The sequence below is a fragment of the Vicia villosa genome, unplaced genomic scaffold, assembly GCF_029867415.1.
Source record: "Vicia villosa cultivar HV-30 ecotype Madison, WI unplaced genomic scaffold, Vvil1.0 ctg.000672F_1_1, whole genome shotgun sequence".
Taxonomy (NCBI): Eukaryota; Viridiplantae; Streptophyta; class Magnoliopsida; order Fabales; family Fabaceae; genus Vicia; species Vicia villosa.
The window spans coordinates 382,627-401,567 of NW_026705298.1; the positions used below are offsets into that span (position 1 = coordinate 382,627).

General features: G+C 36.5%; 1 protein-coding gene and 2 pseudogenes across 1 annotated transcript; 2 read left to right on the plus strand and 1 right to left on the minus strand.

Annotated features, from left to right (window-relative positions):
• The first annotated feature begins 860 nt into the window (after positions 1-860).
• On the plus strand, positions 861-12,330 carry LOC131630312 (uncharacterized; annotated as a pseudogene).
• On the plus strand, positions 3,722-6,010 carry LOC131630324 (uncharacterized; annotated as a pseudogene).
• A 1,696-nt stretch (positions 12,331-14,026) lies between the features above and the next one.
• On the minus strand, positions 14,027-14,995 carry LOC131630325 (auxin response factor 9-like). The gene has a single exon (XM_058901110.1). It carries the CDS (start codon positions 14,993-14,995, stop codon positions 14,027-14,029), a length of 969 nt encoding a protein of 322 aa, XP_058757093.1.
• Between the last annotated feature and the right edge of the window lie 3,946 nt (positions 14,996-18,941).

An 18,941-nucleotide genomic window follows, 5' to 3' on the forward strand; every position in this document is an offset into this window, starting at 1 on the left:
GAATCAAACTTGGATTTCATTGTTTATAATTAAAGTTCATAAATTCTAAGACCTTAAGACCAGACACTACCAAGTTAGAAAGGCCATTGGCTAAAACTGTACTCTTTCTCTCGCAAATTCACAATTTCTTTCTCTCCTCTTTCTTATTTTCCAGATGACAAGTTGAGGATGCTGCAAAACCAAACACCCCTTTCAAGGTTGACGAAGAAATGTGGCTTCAGTGTAGTGACATTCTTCCTTTTGATGCCAATGTTGCTTCTCTCGTTTATTATTTTCTCTAAGAAAGAGGAGAGAAAGAAACCGTAAATTTTTGCGTTTACTAAACCAATTTACTTTAATAAATATGCATAATTTAATTTTTATAATATAATATTTTTTATCTTTTGTGTTAAATATTTTCATTTTTCATAGAAATGAATTGTTTTCACAAAGTAAAGAATATATTATAATATAATTAAAATATGTTATGAAATGTCACCATCTCTAAATATCATTCTAAACCTCGAAATATAATTTAGAGTATCTTTTATTTTTATAATGATAAAAATTGATTTTAAAATAAATTGATTTATTTCTTTAAAAATAAGTTGAAGTTAAAGTATTTATGTTTGAACATATTTTTTATAAAAATAAATTAAATAATAAATTTTAATGTTTAAACTAAAAAACTTAAATATTTTTAACTTTAATTAAAATCAATTCCAAAAACTATAGTTAATTATACTTTTTGAAAAAGGAATGACATTCTATTTAATTTTTTATTTCTAAAATCATTTTCACCTCTTCCAAAAAACAAAAAGCCAAGTCTAAATATAAACATAAACTTGATAGCCAATTTAGATAACTGGAGTATTTGAAAACATTAATATAGAATAACATTTAAAATAATCTTTCAGATCATAACAAATTTCTAAAAATGCAATACCTCAACATTCAAATAAATTTAAGATAGATAGTACCAAATAAAAATTACTTTCTTTATACTCTTTTAACACTGCCATTTTTGTTCATTGTTTCTGGAAAAAAGCTTCATTTTTGTTCATTGTTTCTGAAAAAAAGCTTCATTTTTGTTCATTGTTTCTGAAAAAAGCTTCATTTTTATTCATTTAGTTCTCTCAGATTTGTTTAGTAAAAGATGTTTACTTAAAGACTTGACAAAAACGCACTTCGTTGAGTCAGAGAGGTAATCTTCACCATTACTGTTTTTTTTCTTCACTTTTTAGCTTTTTCTAGCTTTGTTAATTTGGGTTTTATCATAATTTAAATGATTTTCTCTTCATTCACTATAATTCTAATAAAGTTGTGATAGTTTTTTGTTTTGTTTTGTTAGTGATTTGTAAAGTTCTGATTTTTATGTTTAGGTTGTTACTCTTTTTGTGTTTGTTGTTGTTATTGTTGTGGTTTTTGTTGTTGATGATGATGATTGTTAGAAGGAAATTGAATTGGGAGAACACTACATTGAGATCATGTTGAGGTTTATGAAAATCTAATTTTTGGTTTTATTTTGTTTTTTGTGTTTGGTTGTTGATTAGAAGGAAGTTCCATTCACAAACACTACTACAATGAGATCTCGAAACGATCCGTGCATAGTTGGAATCGTGGGGAGTTTGAAGAAATCGTGTTGGCACCGTGATCTTGCTGAAGCTCCAAATTGAAGCCTTTGCAAAAAAATGGTGGCATATCCTGATTCTGCCTAACTTACCATGAGTCCAAACACACTTAATTCATTATCATCTTTAATCTTGACGTGTTTTCACGGAACTGCTACTGGTTCTGAGGGTGTTCATATTCTAATCCACAACCTACCAACATTTCATGCAAGGTATCAATATTTAGACATATGGTTCATGCTGAATATTTTTCTCCTTACGCGTGGTAATATAATATATAACTACGTAAATTCATTTCAGTGCTCCTGGACCATGGCAAGCAGTAATTGCATACGATGCTTGCGCGCGTCTTTGTCTTCATGCTTGGGCAATGCAATTTATGGAAGCTCCTGTTCTTGGAAAATGAATGTTCACTACTAAGGGACGCATTTGGGTGAGTTAAGTCTCTAGACTCTTCCTTCATTACTCTCTTCTCCTTCAAGTGTTGATGTAATTCATTGTTTTTAATACGCAGATTGCGACAAGTGCTACTTTAACCCGAAGAGGAATTATTGGTGAAATGCAATGCCGAGCTTTCAGCGAGGGTGTTGTACCTAAACCAAAAATACTTATTGGCAAGATGAAGGTTCAAGGTATAGTCTCGTGTTATTGTTTACTATTCAAATTATTTAACTTCTCCATAGTGAGTCTTTTGAGACATTCTTCACTTTTCAGTAAGTAAAGTCAAAAGGGGCGTCGACCCTCCTACTAGCTGCAGCATGTCATCCATAGTGGCATATAAAATTAAAATGGAAACAGTGCTATTACAGTAAAAAATATCTTTTGGTTGGCACGCTCTTAGGAAAGTTCGCTTTGTACTACATTTTTCCGCTAATGGCTCCTTCACACGCAAAAGCTTGGCATATGTGCATGCAAGCACTCACGATATACAGCAAGTCTCTAGACTCCTGAAAGTTGGTGTAACAACTTTGCGGAGCAATTCATCTTCCTATGATGTTGTGCAAGGTATGTGAAAATGAGATTTTGATCATCTAAAGTGCCTAGGTTCTAAATGTACCTACGGTATTATAATTTCACTTATTTTGGCTTTAACTTCATCTTATTTCATTCATTTTTATTTTGTGTGTGTTTATCATCAGAGACATTCTCATGTTCTTTTAGACCAAAAAGCTTAGTTGAAGAAGATGCCATCAAGTTGCATCCTGGATTTGGTGAAACCCATTTGTTGTAAGTTTTTTTTTTCTTCTTTTTTGTCTTTTTCTACTTGCACAACTATGGTGGTTGGACATAGTCATCTTATACTACAAATGCAGATGACAATAGTCATCTTAAGGTTAGTTTCAACTTTCAAAGAACATTAACTTATTTTCTAAAATCTCTAAATTAGTCGAGTTTCATCATTTAATGTTTCTCATCATATTACATTTTATTGTCTCTCGTGATCAGTGTGGTTCTGTAGCAGAGACAGTTGCGTATGACTTAGTTTTAGAAGTTGCGTGATCAGTGTGGTACTTATGCCACTAAATAATCTCAAATAAGTCAATCCAAATATTCCTCTAATTTTACTTAAGATGGATTAATGTCATCTACTTTTGTAATTTTTTAGTTTTTTTTTTTGTAAGATTGACTATATCCTAAGTCAATATACTAATTTCAATTTGCATTTACTTACTTTACTTTCAGATAGTTTTACTTTCTTTTTTTGCCTTATCTAAAATGACTCAATTTGGTCAACTTATCATAACCGGCTATTAAGAGAAAACAAGGAAGAAATTGAACATATACTCTCACTTACCTTTGAGAACTACAAGTCATTCGATGAATCATCCTTATCTGGTATCATTGATGTTTTAGACCAGCATCTGATCTTGCAGCACCTGATTTGGAACCTGCTGTTAAATTTTACAAGCTTCTTCACGATATCCTATCTCCCGAAGTCCAAACTGCTTTCTGTCATTATTTCCAGGTTGGAGAAATTCGAGTTTTGATGATTGCTTAACTTTCCGGTTTAATTGACAATCAATATATCCTTAGGTTGCGGAAAAAGAGGACACCTTTCTGATACAGATGAATATATTACACAGAATAACGAAGGTTGTTTAATGGATCATATGACTATTACCATTGCTTACCAGAAGATGAAAACTCTCTGCACAAATCTTAGGAATGAAATCTATACCGATATTCAGATTCATAACCAAAATATACTTCCCAGGTAAAACTATCTTGTATTTACTTTGCTTGTACATTGCTTTCTCATCTTGTATTTCGCTTATTTGTTGCACGTTTGTAACATTAACAATATATATTATCTAGAGTCTGTATGTCCATGTGATAACCGACTTTTCTCGGTATAGTTACTTTTGTTTGTTTGAAACTTGACTAATAGGAATTATCATTTGAATCACTTTATTGTAGACCTGCCAAATCTTTACAGCACAGGGCTTTGCAACATGTTAAGAAAGTGTGGTTAGGCCTAACTCAACCCTACAAAACCGGCTTGTAGAGTGAGGATTGCCCCCACTTATAAACTCATGTTCATGCCATATATTGTCCGATGTAACTGGAGCGTGGAAATAAATGGTGGGTGGCCCGATAGCGGAAACCATAGAAGGTGGTCCACCGGATCTTAAACGAGGCTCTGATACCATGTTAAGAAGTGTGGTTGGGCCTAACTCAACCCTACAAAACCGGCTTGTAGAGTGAGGATTGCCCCCACTTATAAACTCATGTTCATGCCATATATTGTCCGATGTGGGACTCTTAACACAACAGATTACGAGCCTTCCTCATATCTTGTCCACCGACAGACCTTCATCACCCGTAGCAGAACTTCTAATTGCTACATCAGATTTTCAAAGAGATCTCTCAGCCTGGAATATTAAGTAAGCGATCTATACTAGTGTTGGCATTTGACTAGGAGCATAGCTCTAATTACGTAGTCAAAGAATGAATCCCTTTCGTTAATGTCAATACTTTATTTCTTTCTCAGTCCGATCAAAGGTGGAGTAGATGCAAAAGAGCTGTTCCATTTGTATATTCTTGTTTGGATCCAAGATAAACGCCAATCTTTGCTAGAGTCTTGCAGATTAGACAAGGTGCCCTTTTTTTCCTTCATTAACGCGTCGCTTTTTCATGATACCCTCTGTTGATCAGTGTTTAAAAGAACCTTTTGAAGGATGCACTTAATTAATAAAATTGTGTTATATTAGTGAGGATGTTTAAATGCTTTGTTTTTGCAGGTGAAGTGGTCTGGAGTCAGAACGCATCATTCTATACTCCCTTTGTTGTATGGCATGCATGAGCGGCTGAAAGAGACATTGACCGATTACGAGGTCATCATTTGCCGTTGGCCCGAGTATATAATGGTTTTGGAAAATGTATGTCAAATCTTATTATCACTTTCCTGTTTCCGCATCCTGATTTTTTCTTTTTCTCGTAAATCTTAGATGATTCCAAAATTCAATGTTCTTGCTGTCATCGTAATTTAGTTGATTTTAACTAATGGAAAAAAATTATGACAGGCAATAGCTGATATTAAAAAGGCCATTGTGGAAGCTTTAGATAAGCAATATGCGGATGTATTAGCTCATCTTAAAGAAAGCATGACTCCGAAGAAATTTGGGCTGAAATATGTTCAGAAACTTGCAAAACGGTCTACATGCGCATACGTGGTTCCCGATGAGGTGAGCTGAATTTCAGGACAAGAATCTTTTGGATAAGTCTTTGTTCAAACAATTAAAATCGTGTATGTTACCTTTTGTCAGGTTGGAATTCTTTTGAATTCTTCGAAGAGAATGCTCGATACCCTGCGTCCTAGGATTGAATCGCAGTTCAAGTCATGGGGCTCTTGCTTGCCAAATGCTGGAAATACAGCACCTGGTGAGCGACTCAGTGAAGTGACAGTGATGCTGTGAGCAAAGTTTCGAAACTACCCGCAGGCAATTGTAGAAAAACTTGTCGAGAATGTTAGTTGCCTTTTGAGATCAAATTTATTACTGTTGTTATTTCAATACTCGATGCGCTGAGGACCAGTGTTGTCAAATAGCAGTGCTATAGTTTAGCTGAATCTGAACATAAGCCATTGTTCTGCGATACACATTTTAGTACAAAGTGTTGTCAAATGGCGTGCTAATATGTATCTTTTGATTTTGTTTCAGACGAGGGATCCGATGATTAGAGTTGGTTCTAATGATAGGCAGAATGGTTTCACCAAGTATGAATCGTCAGATTCGGCGGCCAGCTCAGAATTCTCGTCAACACAAGTAGGAAGTGTCAATGGCACTCTTCCGAAAAGTAGGGCTTATATGTCAGCTGGGTATGCTTCCAGTGTACCTTCAAGGATGAATCAACAAAATTCTGCAGAAAAAAGGTGCAATGTCCTTATAAAATTCTCTTAATTTTATTTTTAAGCACTTGCTACCTATGAAGCACGGACGCGACAGTGACACTGGTAGGTTTGGGAAAGTTTACAAGAGAAATCGTAAGAGAGAGTTGGAGCAACCACGGCGAAGGAGGAACGAGCGACCACGTAGGGGTGAGGGGTACGACGAGGAAGAAGAAGGGAGCGACCGGAGCTCCATATCACGAGAGTCACAGCCTCACCGTTATCACCATAGAGGTGAGGGTCGTCCACGACTCTTTGGAGGTCGTAGAAGATTGGAGATTCCTGTCTTCAAAGGGGAAGATGCGTATGGGTGGCTGGTAAAAGTGGAACGCTATTTCCAGTTGAATGAGGTGAGGGCGAAGGATAAGCTGGATGTAGCAATGCTGGCAATGGAAGAGAGAGCATTAAACTGGTACCAATGGTGGGAAGAACAAACACCATTGAGGACGTGGGATGAGTTTAAGACTGCTGTGATGCGCCGGTTCCAACCTGGATTGTTGCACAATCCTTTAGGACCATTGCTGAGTTTGAGGCAGAAGGGATCTGTAGGTGAGTACAGAGAGAAGTTTGAGATGATGGTGGCACCTTTGAGGAGGGAGGAGAGAATCATGCTGGACTCCATTTTTTTAAATGGACTCAAGGAAGAAATCCAGGCTGAGTTAAAGCTGTATGAAAGTCAGGATCTAGCTGATTTAATGGACAGGGCTTTGCTGATTGAGGAGAAAAATGAGGTGGTGACTAAGAAGGGAAGCTCATGGAAGGATAGAGGAGGAATTTTCAAACTTAAAGATCCAGCAGAGGTGGGAGGCTTTAAGAAAGAGAGTGAGAAAAGTCAAATGGGAGGGGGTGACAAAGGCAAAGGAAGGAGATTGGATCCTGCAGAATTGGAAGAAAGAAGCAAGAAGGGATTATGCTTCAAATGTGGGGACAAGTGGAATAGAGAGCATGTTTGCAAATTCAAGCATATGAGCTTGAAACTTTGTGAAGATAGTAGTGGAGAAGAGGATGGAAAAGAAGAACCGGGAGAAGCTCAAATGGTGGTGGCAGAAAGAGTAGAAGAGCTGCAAACCTTACAACTGTCAATACAAAGCAGGGATGGTTTCACATCAAACAAATCATTTAAAGTATGGGTGGAAGTGGAGGATAAGAGGCTGCTAACCCTAATTGACTCTGGGGCTACTAGCAATTTTATTGATTCAAAAATTGTTAGGGAATTGGTTTTGAAGGTGGCAGAGACTCCAACTTATGTGATTGAGGTGGGAAATGGAGAGAAAGTGAAGAACAAAGGAGTGTGTGAAGGGTTACAATTCACACTGCAAGGGATGGATTGGCTAGCTAGCTTGGGGAAAATTGAAGCAAATTTTAGTGAGCTCAGTTTGAAGTGGGAAAAGGAGGGAAGGAACTATGTGATCAAGGGAGATCCTGCATTGTGTGTGAGGCAGTCTACTTGGAAGTCCTTGATCAGGAATTTGAAGGATGAAGGTTTTGGGTTCTTTGTGCAACAAATGAAGCCTGAATCTACTGTGACAGCAGGAGAACAGGAAGTGTGGGAAGAGATTTTAAAGCCTTTTGAGGAGGTTTTCCACTTACCAACAGGACTGCCCCCTGTGAGAGCTCATGATCATGCCATTAGACTAAAGCATGAGGCTGCCATCCCAAATCTCAGACCCTACAGGTACCCTTTCTATCAGAAGAATGAAATTGAGAAGATAGTAAAGGATATGCTGCAGGCTGGGATAGTGAGACACAGCACCAGCCCTTTTTCAAGCCCTGTACTATTGGTCAAAAAGAAAGATGGTGGATGGAGATTTTGCACTGACTACAGGGCATTGAACAAAGCCACAATTCCTGACAAGTTCCCCATTCCAGTCATTGAGGAATTGTTAGATGAATTAGGGGGAGCTGTGATTTTTTCCAAACTAGACTTGAAGGCTGGATACCATCAAATAAGAATGAAGGAGGAGGATGTATCCAAGACAGCATTTAGAACCCATGAGGGCCATTATGAATACTTGGTAATGCCCTTTGGGTTATCAAATGCTCCTTCAACCTTTCAAGCTTTAATGAATGAGGTTCTAAGGCCTTATTTAAGGAAGTTTTGTCTAGTTTTTTTTGATGACATCCTCATCTATAGTAGGAGCAGTGAGGAACATCAAGCACATGTGAAAAAAGTTTTGACATTACTCAAGGAGCAGCAGCTGTATGCCAATAGAAAGAAGTGCTCCTTTGGTCAGCAACAAATTGAGTATTTGGGACACCTGATTTCAGGAGAAGGAGTGTCAGCTGACCCAAAGAAGATTGAGGACATGCTGAAATGGCCAGTACCAACAAACTTGAAGGGATTGAGGGGTTTTTTGGGACTGACAGGGTACTCCAGGAAGTTTGTCAGGAATTATGGGAAGGTGGCTTGGCCATTAACTCAACTACTGAAAAAAGACAGCTTCCTATGGAACAGGGAAGCTCAGGCAGCCTTTGAAGCTCTTAAGGTAGCCATGACTACTGTCCCTGTGCTAGCTTTACCTGATTTTGAGAAGGAATTTGTGCTGGAGACTGATGCCTCAGGAAAGGGGATTGGAGCTGTCCTTATGCAAGAGGGAAGACCAATTTCTTACATGAGTCAGACCCTATCAGATAGAGCACAACAAAAGTCTGTGTATGAAAGGGAGTTAATGGCAATTGTAATTGCAGTTCAGAAGTGGAGACCTTATTTATTAGGGAGACATTTCAAAATACACACGGATCAAAAGAGTCTAAAATTCATTACTGAGCAGAAAATCATGGGGGAGGAACAACAAAGATGGTTATCCAAGCTGTTGGGGTATGATTTTGAAGTGAAATACAAGCCTGGGAAAGAGAATAGTGCAGCAGATTCTTTATCAAGACAAATGCAGTATGTGAGTATTACTACTGTTCAGTGTGAAGCTTGGGAGGGCTTAGAAGAAGAAGTTCAGAAGGATGAGAAATTGCAAGCTATAGTTCAGGCAGTATTGACTGATCCTTCCAGTCAAGAGGGGTTTAAATTAAAGGGGGGCAGGTTGTATCATGAGGGCAGAATTGTGATCCCTAAGCAATCTCCAAGGATTGATTGGATCATGAAAGAATTCCATGATACTGCCATTGGTGGGCACTCTGGTTATTTAAGGACATACAAAAGGATAGCCAGTATTGTATATTGGGAAGGAATGAGAAAGAGAATACAACAGTATGTCCAAGCTTGTGAAGTATGCCAGAGAAACAAATATCAGACACTGAGCCCTGGAGGATTACTGCAACCTCTGCCTGTTCCCACTCAAACATGGAGTGACATCTCCATGGATTTCATTGGAGGTTTACCTAGGGCTTTAGGGGTAGACACAGTTATGGTAGTGGTGGATAGACTGACAAAATATGCCCACTTCATACCTGTCAGTCATCCTTATACAGCTAAGGATATTGCAGAAGTATTTGTTAAAGAAATAGTCAGGTTACATGGATTTCCCAGCTCCATAGTATCTGACAGGGACAAGGTGTTCTTAAGTCATTTCTGGGCAGAATTGTTCAAACAGGCAGGAACCAAGCTCAAGTATAGCAGTGCATACCATCCACAGTCTGATGGGCAAACTGAAGTAGTGAATAGATGTCTCGAAACTTACTTGAGATGTGTCACTGGGCTGAAACCAAAACAGTGGCCAAAATGGCTGGCTTGGGCTGAACATTGGTATAATACCAATTACCATAGCTCCTTAAGAACTACACCCTTTGAAGCCTTGTATGGGAGAACACCTCCTGTGTTGGTAAGAGGAGATACTTCATCAGCAGTAGATGAAGTAAATAGACTGACTGCTGAGAGGAATGTGGTGTTAAAAGAGCTACAGGAGCAGTTACTTAGGGCTCAAGACATTATGAGAAGCCAAGCCAATAAACACAGAAGAGCTGTGGAGTTTGAGATTGGTGACATGGTGTTCTTGAAGATTCAGCCTTATAAAATGAAGAGGTTGGCTAAAAGGGTGAATCAGAAACTAAGTCCCAGATATTATGGTCCTTATGAAATACTCCAGAAGATTGGAGCAGTAGCCTATAAGCTAAAACTACCAGAAGACACCAGGGTACACCCTGTGTTCCATGTCTCCCTGCTCAAAAAAGCTGTCTCACCTTCTGTAGCAACTCAACCTCTACCTGTGTGCATCAATGAAGAATGGCACTTGGAACCAAAACCTGAGAGAATCCTAGAGCAAAGGCAGAATGAAAAAGGAGAAATGGAAGCTTTGGTCAAATGGAGGGAGCTGCCTGATTTTGAAAACTCATGGGAAAATGCATCTAGGCTGAAGGCAGAATTTCCAGAAGTTCTCCTTGAGGTCAAGGAGAATTTGGAAGGGGGGAGAATTGGTAGGTTTGGGAAAGTTTACAAGAGAAATCGTAAGAGAGAGAAAGAGTGGCCAGCTAGCAAGGACAAAGAGGAGACAGCTAGCATATAGGACAAATTCTGTTAGGACCACTACTGAGCAGGGCTAGGTGTCAGGCTGTGAGTGGTTAGTAAATCCTAGGACTGCTAATAAATAGAATGATTGTTAGGAATATCAGTATGCACAGTTTTGGGTACTGAATCCTAGGAGAGAAAGGCCTCTCGAAGTGCCTCAGTCCTTTTTTTCCTTTTCTTTCTTTTGCTGCTATTTCAGTGCCTGCTGTACTACACTAGATCCCATATGAACTCTAGTGTGTTTTGCTGAATAATCACATATTCTATTTTCATCCATCTGTGTACTGTTATTTTATACTGTTAATACTAGATTGAACCTATCAGACACTAATACGTGGACACTGGTGGTAATTTGAAAAAGTGAATAAATTAAATGTAATCACAAGTGTTTGTGTCTATTTGATTTTGGACACTGACAAGGACACACCTATTTTCAGAGGTGTCGGTGCTACCGGGCTTGCTACTACGTTCCCCTTGTGAATATATACTGAGTAGCACCAACACTTCAAATTGAAGGCACGTTCAACATTAACATAACACATGAACATAACACCAACACGTGTGGTTTACATTCAAATAATATTTCACTTTCTTAATTTGTTACAGGTGTATGTGTCTTTGGCTTGCTGAGATTAGCCTAACTCTGATCTGTGCTATGGTGTGTTTTCAGAATGGAAGATTATCCGACGGCGAGGACATTCCAAGTGCACCCTCATTTTGTGGTTCAACTCAAGGGATCAGACCAACTAATGAGCAAATTTCAACTTCTACAGCTCGTAGTACTCCAAATAATGCAGAATCGAGCACCTTGAAATCTGTAACCAGAGATAAGTTTGAGAACCACGGAGATGCAAGCTCGGAACAATTGGTTAGGTTAGTATATTTGATCGAATTAATAATTGCATGCCTCTCAACACTGAGTTCTTAATCTTCATTAAACATACATGACATTGTAACCATACAGCATATACAAATGTATAGTAGTTTTAATTCAGTGCATAGTTGGAATTGCGGGGAGTTTTAAGAATTGTGTTGGCACCATGTTCTTGTTTGAAGTTTTTGCAAAAAAACGGCGGCATATCATGATTCTTCCTAACTTACAGTGAGTCCAAACACACTTAATATGATATCATCTTATTCTTTGATGTGTTAACACAGACCTGCTACTGGTTCTGACGGTGCTGCATCTTCTAATCCACAACCACCCCGTCTTCCAACATTTCATGCAAGGTATCAATATTAGACTTCTTTTCATGTTGAATATTTTTCTTCTCACACATGTGTAATAGATAACTAAATAAATTCATTTCAGTGCTCTTGCCTCTTGGACCATGGCAAGCAGTAATTGCATATGATGCTTGCGCGCGACTTTGCCTTCATGCTTGGGCAATGCAATGTACGGAAGCTCCTATGTTCTTGGAAAATGAATGTTCTCTACTAAGGGATGCATTTGGGTGAGTTAATTAAGACTCGAGATTATTTCATCACTACTCTCCTCTCCTTCAAGTGTTGATGTAATCAATTATTTTTAATACGTAGATTGCGACAAGTGCTGCTTCAACCCGAAGAGGAATTATTGGTGAAATGCAATGCCGAGCTTTCCAGCGAGGGTGTTGTGCCTAAACCAAAATACTTATTGGCAAGATGAGGGATCAAGGTATAATCTCGTGTTATTGTTTACTATTCAAATTATTTAACTTCTCCATAGTGAGTATTCTGAGACATTCTTCACTTTTCAGTACGTAAAGTCAAAAGGGGTGTCGACCCTCCTACTGGCTGTAGCATGTCAAAAATTGTGACAGACAAAATTAAAATGGAATCTGTACGATATAAATTCTCAAATTTACAGTAAAAAATATCTTCTGGTTGGCACGCTCTTAGGAAAGTTCGCTTTGTACCACATTTGCCTGCTAATGGCTCCTTCACTCACAAAAGCTTGGCATATGTGCATGCTAGCACTCGCTATATACAGCAAGTCTTTGGACTCCTGAAAGTTGGTGTAACAGCTCCTGCGGAGCAATTCATCATCCTATGATGTTGTGCAAGGTATGTGAAAATGAGATTTGGGTCATCTAAAGTACCTAGGTTCGGTATTATAATTTCACTTGATTTAGCTTTATCTTCATCTTATTTCATTCAATTTTATTTTTTGCGTGTGTTTATTATCAGAGACATTCTTGTGTTCTTTAAGAATGAAAAGCTTAGCTGAAAAAGATGCCATTAAGTTGCATCCTGGATCTGCAGAAACTCATATGTTGTAAAGTTTTTTTTCTTCGTTTTTGTCTTTTTCTACATTCACAAGTTCACAACTATGGTGGTTGAACATAATCTGCTTACTTTTACAGCTTTTCAGATAGTCTTGGCGACGATTTGATTATCGAAGTTTAAGATTCTAAGCGAAAACATTTTGGCCGTGTTCTTGTCCAAGTGGCTTCCATATCTGATAATCCGGTAATACTTCGTTGAACTTATATTTCAGGTAATTATTAGTGCATGTCGTGAGTGATGAGCATTATAATATATAATTCATGTTCAATCTGAAAATAGGCTGACAAAGTACGCCGGTGGCCTATTTATCATGAGCTTGTCGGAAAAATACAACTCTCTATAACTTATACTACAAGCGCAGATGAAAATAATCATCTCAAGGTTAGTTTCGAAGAACAGTAGCTTGTTTTCTGTTATACCAATGAGTTTCAAAATTGAATATTTCTCATGACATTTTTCTCTTGTGGTTGTGTGGTTCTGTAGCAGAGACAGTTGCGTACGACTTAGTTTTAGAAGTTGCGATGAAAGTCCAAGGCTTCCAACAAAGGAACCTATTGTTAGATGGTCCATGGAAATGGCTCTTGACAGAGTTTGTCCAAGTGCTTATTGTATAATCTATTTCTATAACAAAAATAAAGTCAAATTGTTTTAATATAAGCTATCCCATAGATTTTATGGAAATAATCTGAAAACAACTTATGGACATGCCATACTTGTGCCGGCAAATAATCTCAAATAAGTCGATCCAAAGATTCCTCCAATGTTACTTAAGATTGATTAATGTCCTCTATTTTGTAAGGACTATATCCTAGTCATTATACTACTTTTAATTTGCACTTACTTACTTTCAAATAGATTGACATTTTTTTGCCTTATCTAATACGGCTCAATTTGTCAACTTATCAGAATCGACTATTAGGAGAAAACAAGGAAGAAATTGAACAGATACTGTCACTTACAAACATGTTTGAGAATTACAAGTCACTCGATGAATCATGCTTATCTTGTAATCTGCTTATTTGCTGCATGTTTGTCACATCAACACTATCTATTTCTAGAGTCATATGTGCACGTGACTTTTCTCTTGTTTGAATCACTTTAATGATTTAAATACTATGCAGAACTAAAATAAGGCTTCAGTTTTCTAAGACATTCAAAATAAAGAGCAGAAAGAATAAAGCATAAGTGACTAACTGAGAAAAAAAGCAATAAAAGCAATAGTGAATTTTCTTATTTATTTATACTTGAGCTTTACAGAGCATGGTCTATGCAACACTGAATCCCAAAAAATGACCTAAACATGACCTAATCGGATGGAACTACATCCCAAGAATTAACTAAAATTTGACTGCCATCATTATCCCAAATAACCTGGGCAGCCCTCCAGCTTAAATCATCTACTGCGGACACAGCTCCTGACAATTTTCCAGTCCTTAAGTTCCCAAACAACTTTGAAGAATTCCGTTTTTGGATTTTCAAATCAGAGGTCATAAGATTTTTATTAGAATTGAAAAGAAAATCCGGATCGACCAAGAAGTCTACCCAGTTAGGGTAGAACCTGACCTTGAAAGTGCTATCATTCTGTGCACGAGCAACCGCCTTCGAAACCTCCTTTTTGAAACGTTTCTGAGACCGTGAATGTGTGTAGGCGAACGCCGAAAAATTCCCCTTCTTTCTGAAAGAGACAGAGAGATCGTCACCATCACCAGTCCTAGTAAAGAATACAGTATCGCCAGCAGCTATTTTCTTTTCCTGACACATCGTGTTCCAGTTCCCGGACAGATTGTATCCGTTCTTTGCAGTTGAGAATTTACATTTCACTGACCACTTCTTGTTTGCAACATCCACCAAGGTTAGCGAGTTACCGTTAAACCCTTCAATAATACCATTGTTAGCCACAGGGATGAAGAGTCGATCGTCTATATGGCTCTGAAATATTTCTTTCCCAAAAAAATCATCATCAAGATCGTTGCGAATGTGAAATTTATCCAAAACGGTTTCATCTTCACGAATGGGTTTGAGAGTGATGTTGGAGTACATTTCTTCCGTGTATGCGTCCGCAAGATAGGAAATCTTCACGATCTCACACAAGAATGGACGAGCTTCATTGATTGAAGACTGTTGAGAGCTGATACACATACTCTCCAAATGACCTTGGGGAAAGTAGTAAACACGCGAATTAACGTCGGGAACGAATGGGAGAACTCCGCTGCATTGAACCCAGGTAGCTTCATCAACAATGAAAGGTTTGTTTGGTTTCGAATAGATTTCCATATCCGGAAGAGGTAATTTGGGAATATGTGAAAGAGGAGATGAGACTGTAAAAAATCTTTTTGGGAAATTGTGTGAAAAGTAAAAGGTTAAAAGTTATAATTTAACTGAAAACTACTGAAATGTGATTGGGTAGAAATGTTTCACGCGGATCACCAGATGTTAACGGTTGAGATTAATTTAATCTACGGCTAATACTGTGACAACCATGACTTTAGAAAATGGTGTGATTGGACCAAACGAATTCACTAGGATCGCTAATTTTAACGGTCGAAATCATCTACATCTAGTGGTTTAAAAAATTCACAGGGAGTAAATAGTTTTTGAAAAGCTTCTGTAAGAATTGTTTCTTATGAGACACGTGCGATTATTTTAAACAAGACCCCATTTTTATTTATTTGAAGCATAACAAACTTATTCACCGACATTTTTTTAAACTTAACTTTCACCTTTATATAAAAAAGTTTTCTAAGTTATTAAAAACTTAATTTTCATTAAATTTTTAATATCTATTTTATTAATTAGTCTTTGTCATTTTATTGTACTAAATTATGATATTTTTATTTAAAAAATTGTATTTGTTTTTATTGGTTTTTAATTAATTAATTAATGTATTATTAAATTATTTTGTCACACTAATTAAAACTACCTCACGATTTTAAGCATTAACTAATTCACATTTTTTCACTTATTTTTTTTTCTTTTTTTAACTAATGATAAATATTATATATTGAAAGTATAATAATCATATAAAATAAACGAAATAAAAGAGGAAATAAAATAAATACTTATTTATTATAATTATAAGAATCTTTCTAAATTACACCATCTCACTTAAAAATATAGAGAATTCATAAAAGATAAAACGGGTCAGCATAATAAAAAAATAGTTAAAATGAAAGTAATTTCATTCATCTAATTCTTGAATCAATACATCTTCATGTAAAAATCAAATAAAAATAGTTAAAATAAAAGTAAATTCAATTCATCAAATTCTTGAATCAACACTATCAACATTAAACCCTCAATTAGCATAACAATGCAACAACATATAATCTATTATCAATAAATTAAACTATACAGTCATCACATATCCAGAATAGGGTTAAAATTAGTGATACAAAATATTCCTTTTATATCTAAAAATGACGGCATTAGACAAGAAAGAATTGTTAAAGGTGTTATAGAGGACTTCTAAGCGAAAGGGGGTCTAAATCGGCTAAGCATCTTGATAACGAGAGGTTGCAAGACGCTTTATTGCCTTTAGAGACTAATTCTTCTATCAATAATGAGGAGTGGAGACATTGGAAGACTTTACATGAGGGACAAAAGGAAGTGGATGAGGATGTAATAGAGGTTGGAAATGTGATTGAAGTAAAGTTGGCAGGGGATTATTCTAATATATTTAGTGTGTTATTTAGAGGAGGTTGATGGAGGAGTAAGGATGAGGTGAAGGTGAATCAGGGTGACGTGGGTGCTTAGGTAGTGGGTGGTGGTTAGGGGGGATGTCGAGGGGGAAAAGGGGTTATGATGCAAATCTTATTGTTTAATGTTCGTGAGTTAGGTGGGTCGGAGAATAGAAGAAAGGTGAGGAAAATGATGTTGGAGAAGAGTCAGTGGATTTCATGTATTCAGGAAATTAAATTGGAGGTGGGGGATGAGTTTGTTACTCGGTTTCTATGGGGGAATGATTTAATTGAGTTTTCATATAGACCTTTTGTCGGGGCATCTGACGGCATATTAACGTTATGGGATTTGATGAAGGTGGAGGTGTGGGCTACACGATTGATATAACATATTTTGATGATTCACGAAAGTTTTGTAAAGAGTGAGGTGAAGTTTTCTTTAGTTAATGTGTATGCGTTGTAACACCCCAATTTCTACCCGAATTTATAATGTAAAAATCGGAGTATTTTAAAAACTTCAAGCAACATATTGGAGTATCACATTTCAACATAAATTTCAACTTGTATTTCATTCAACAAAATAACTTCTTTTCATTTACAACGCAGCGGAATTACAATGCATGACTTATAAATCAATCATCCACTCTATTCAACTAAAGATAACTTCAAACATTGTAATTTACTTTTATTATTCAACTTGTATTCAACAATTATAAATATAACCAGGATGAAAACAACATAGACAGACATAATCTCATTCTGAGTGCTACATATCAGAGCAAGACCCTTTTCGACTTATCAAGCAACTTAACAACTTTATAAAAGACTTGAACATCTTCAGCTATCCTTGAGTACCTGTCCATTGCTCATGGTAGGGGAAACATCAGCAGAAGGGGTGAGATATCAACCAATATAAACAAGTGTATGATAAACAGTATATTAGATTAGATCATACGAGTTTTTACAACTTCATAACAACAATCAAATACCAACTTAATAATTACATCTACTAAGTAACAACAACACAACAACGTTAAATAACCACAACAACATATTGACAATGATACTTTAATAACAACAATTGTTTTCAAATAACAATGCTACGATGATAATAACTTTACATAGCTAGCAAGTAACTTAAATCATCACATTTTAAGAACAATAACTGCTTAAATCAACTAACATATCTACGAACACTTATAATTCATACAACTTCAATTCATCGCAATTAATAACAATAACAATTTAAATCAACTACCACATCAATATAACAACTTATAGTCAACACAATTTGATAACAATGACAACTTGGACACATGACTCAAATGCGACTCAACTATGCAAATGCATGTGGATCCATCGGAGTAAAACTCCTAACTTAAACATATGTCAGATTATCGAGGCATTTCAAGGCATAAGCCTTCAACTTAATAATTTTGCCAATCCAGGTCAATATGGTGAGCATTAGCTCCAACTTAAACAATTTTTCAGTTCAGGCCAACTTAATCAATGCAATGTATGCCATGCGACATCAACTTTAACAATAATTCACAACAATGCAACTACAACTTAAACATGCATCAATTGCATCAACTTAATCCAACATTGGTCGTTTGACCTACAACTTAATCAACAATAACTTATAACCAACAACGTATTCTAAACAACAACGAAAATATGAAACAACGACAACTCATCCACAACAACATAATCAACAACAAGTATTCAACGGTGACTTTAACAACAACATAGTTTCGTAACCGGAACAACCAAACAACCTACAGACCAACTTATCGACATAATTTACAACCAAATAAACCAATTATAATTACCTACTAATATTTACGACTATCCCGTTAAATTTCGGTCAATTCTGACAACTAACTTTACCGCTTAATTCGACTAACCGGTACTGTTACTACTTAAAATCTACTACTATTTAATTGTTCAACTCCTGTTAAATTAACTTCCTGCTACCAACTTACTTTCCAGCTGCCAACACTACTTGCGGTTACAACCCTCTACTATAATAATCCAATTTCTTGCTAAATAGCAGCTTCTGTTAGATTGCTCGAGACTACTAGTTTATGCTACATACTATTATATTTATTCTAGAAATTCATATTTTCTATAAGTCATGTATTATCCTTATAATTACTAACACATTATTCTCATCAAAATTTCACACGCGACTTCATCTTTACAAAATTTTCAATAATAATCGCTCAACTTCAACCACCCATATCTCCTTCAATACAGATCTCCCAAACACAAAATTATATTCCAAAACGAAGATAATTTTGTGTAGATTTTAGAACTTCAGGAATCGCTTAAATCCGACTTACAAGTAAAAAGTTATCAACTTTGCAATGAGAGTGATCCAGAATTTTCGTATGCAGAATTTTCCAAAAATCAGCATCAGACCCAGATATTAAAACACAGTTTTCTCCATCTTCACAAACTCCCTGAATGCAAACCTTATATGCAAACTGTAGGGAATTTCATAAGCTTTCCAAAAAGTCCAGAATCGCTTCAATCGGAAT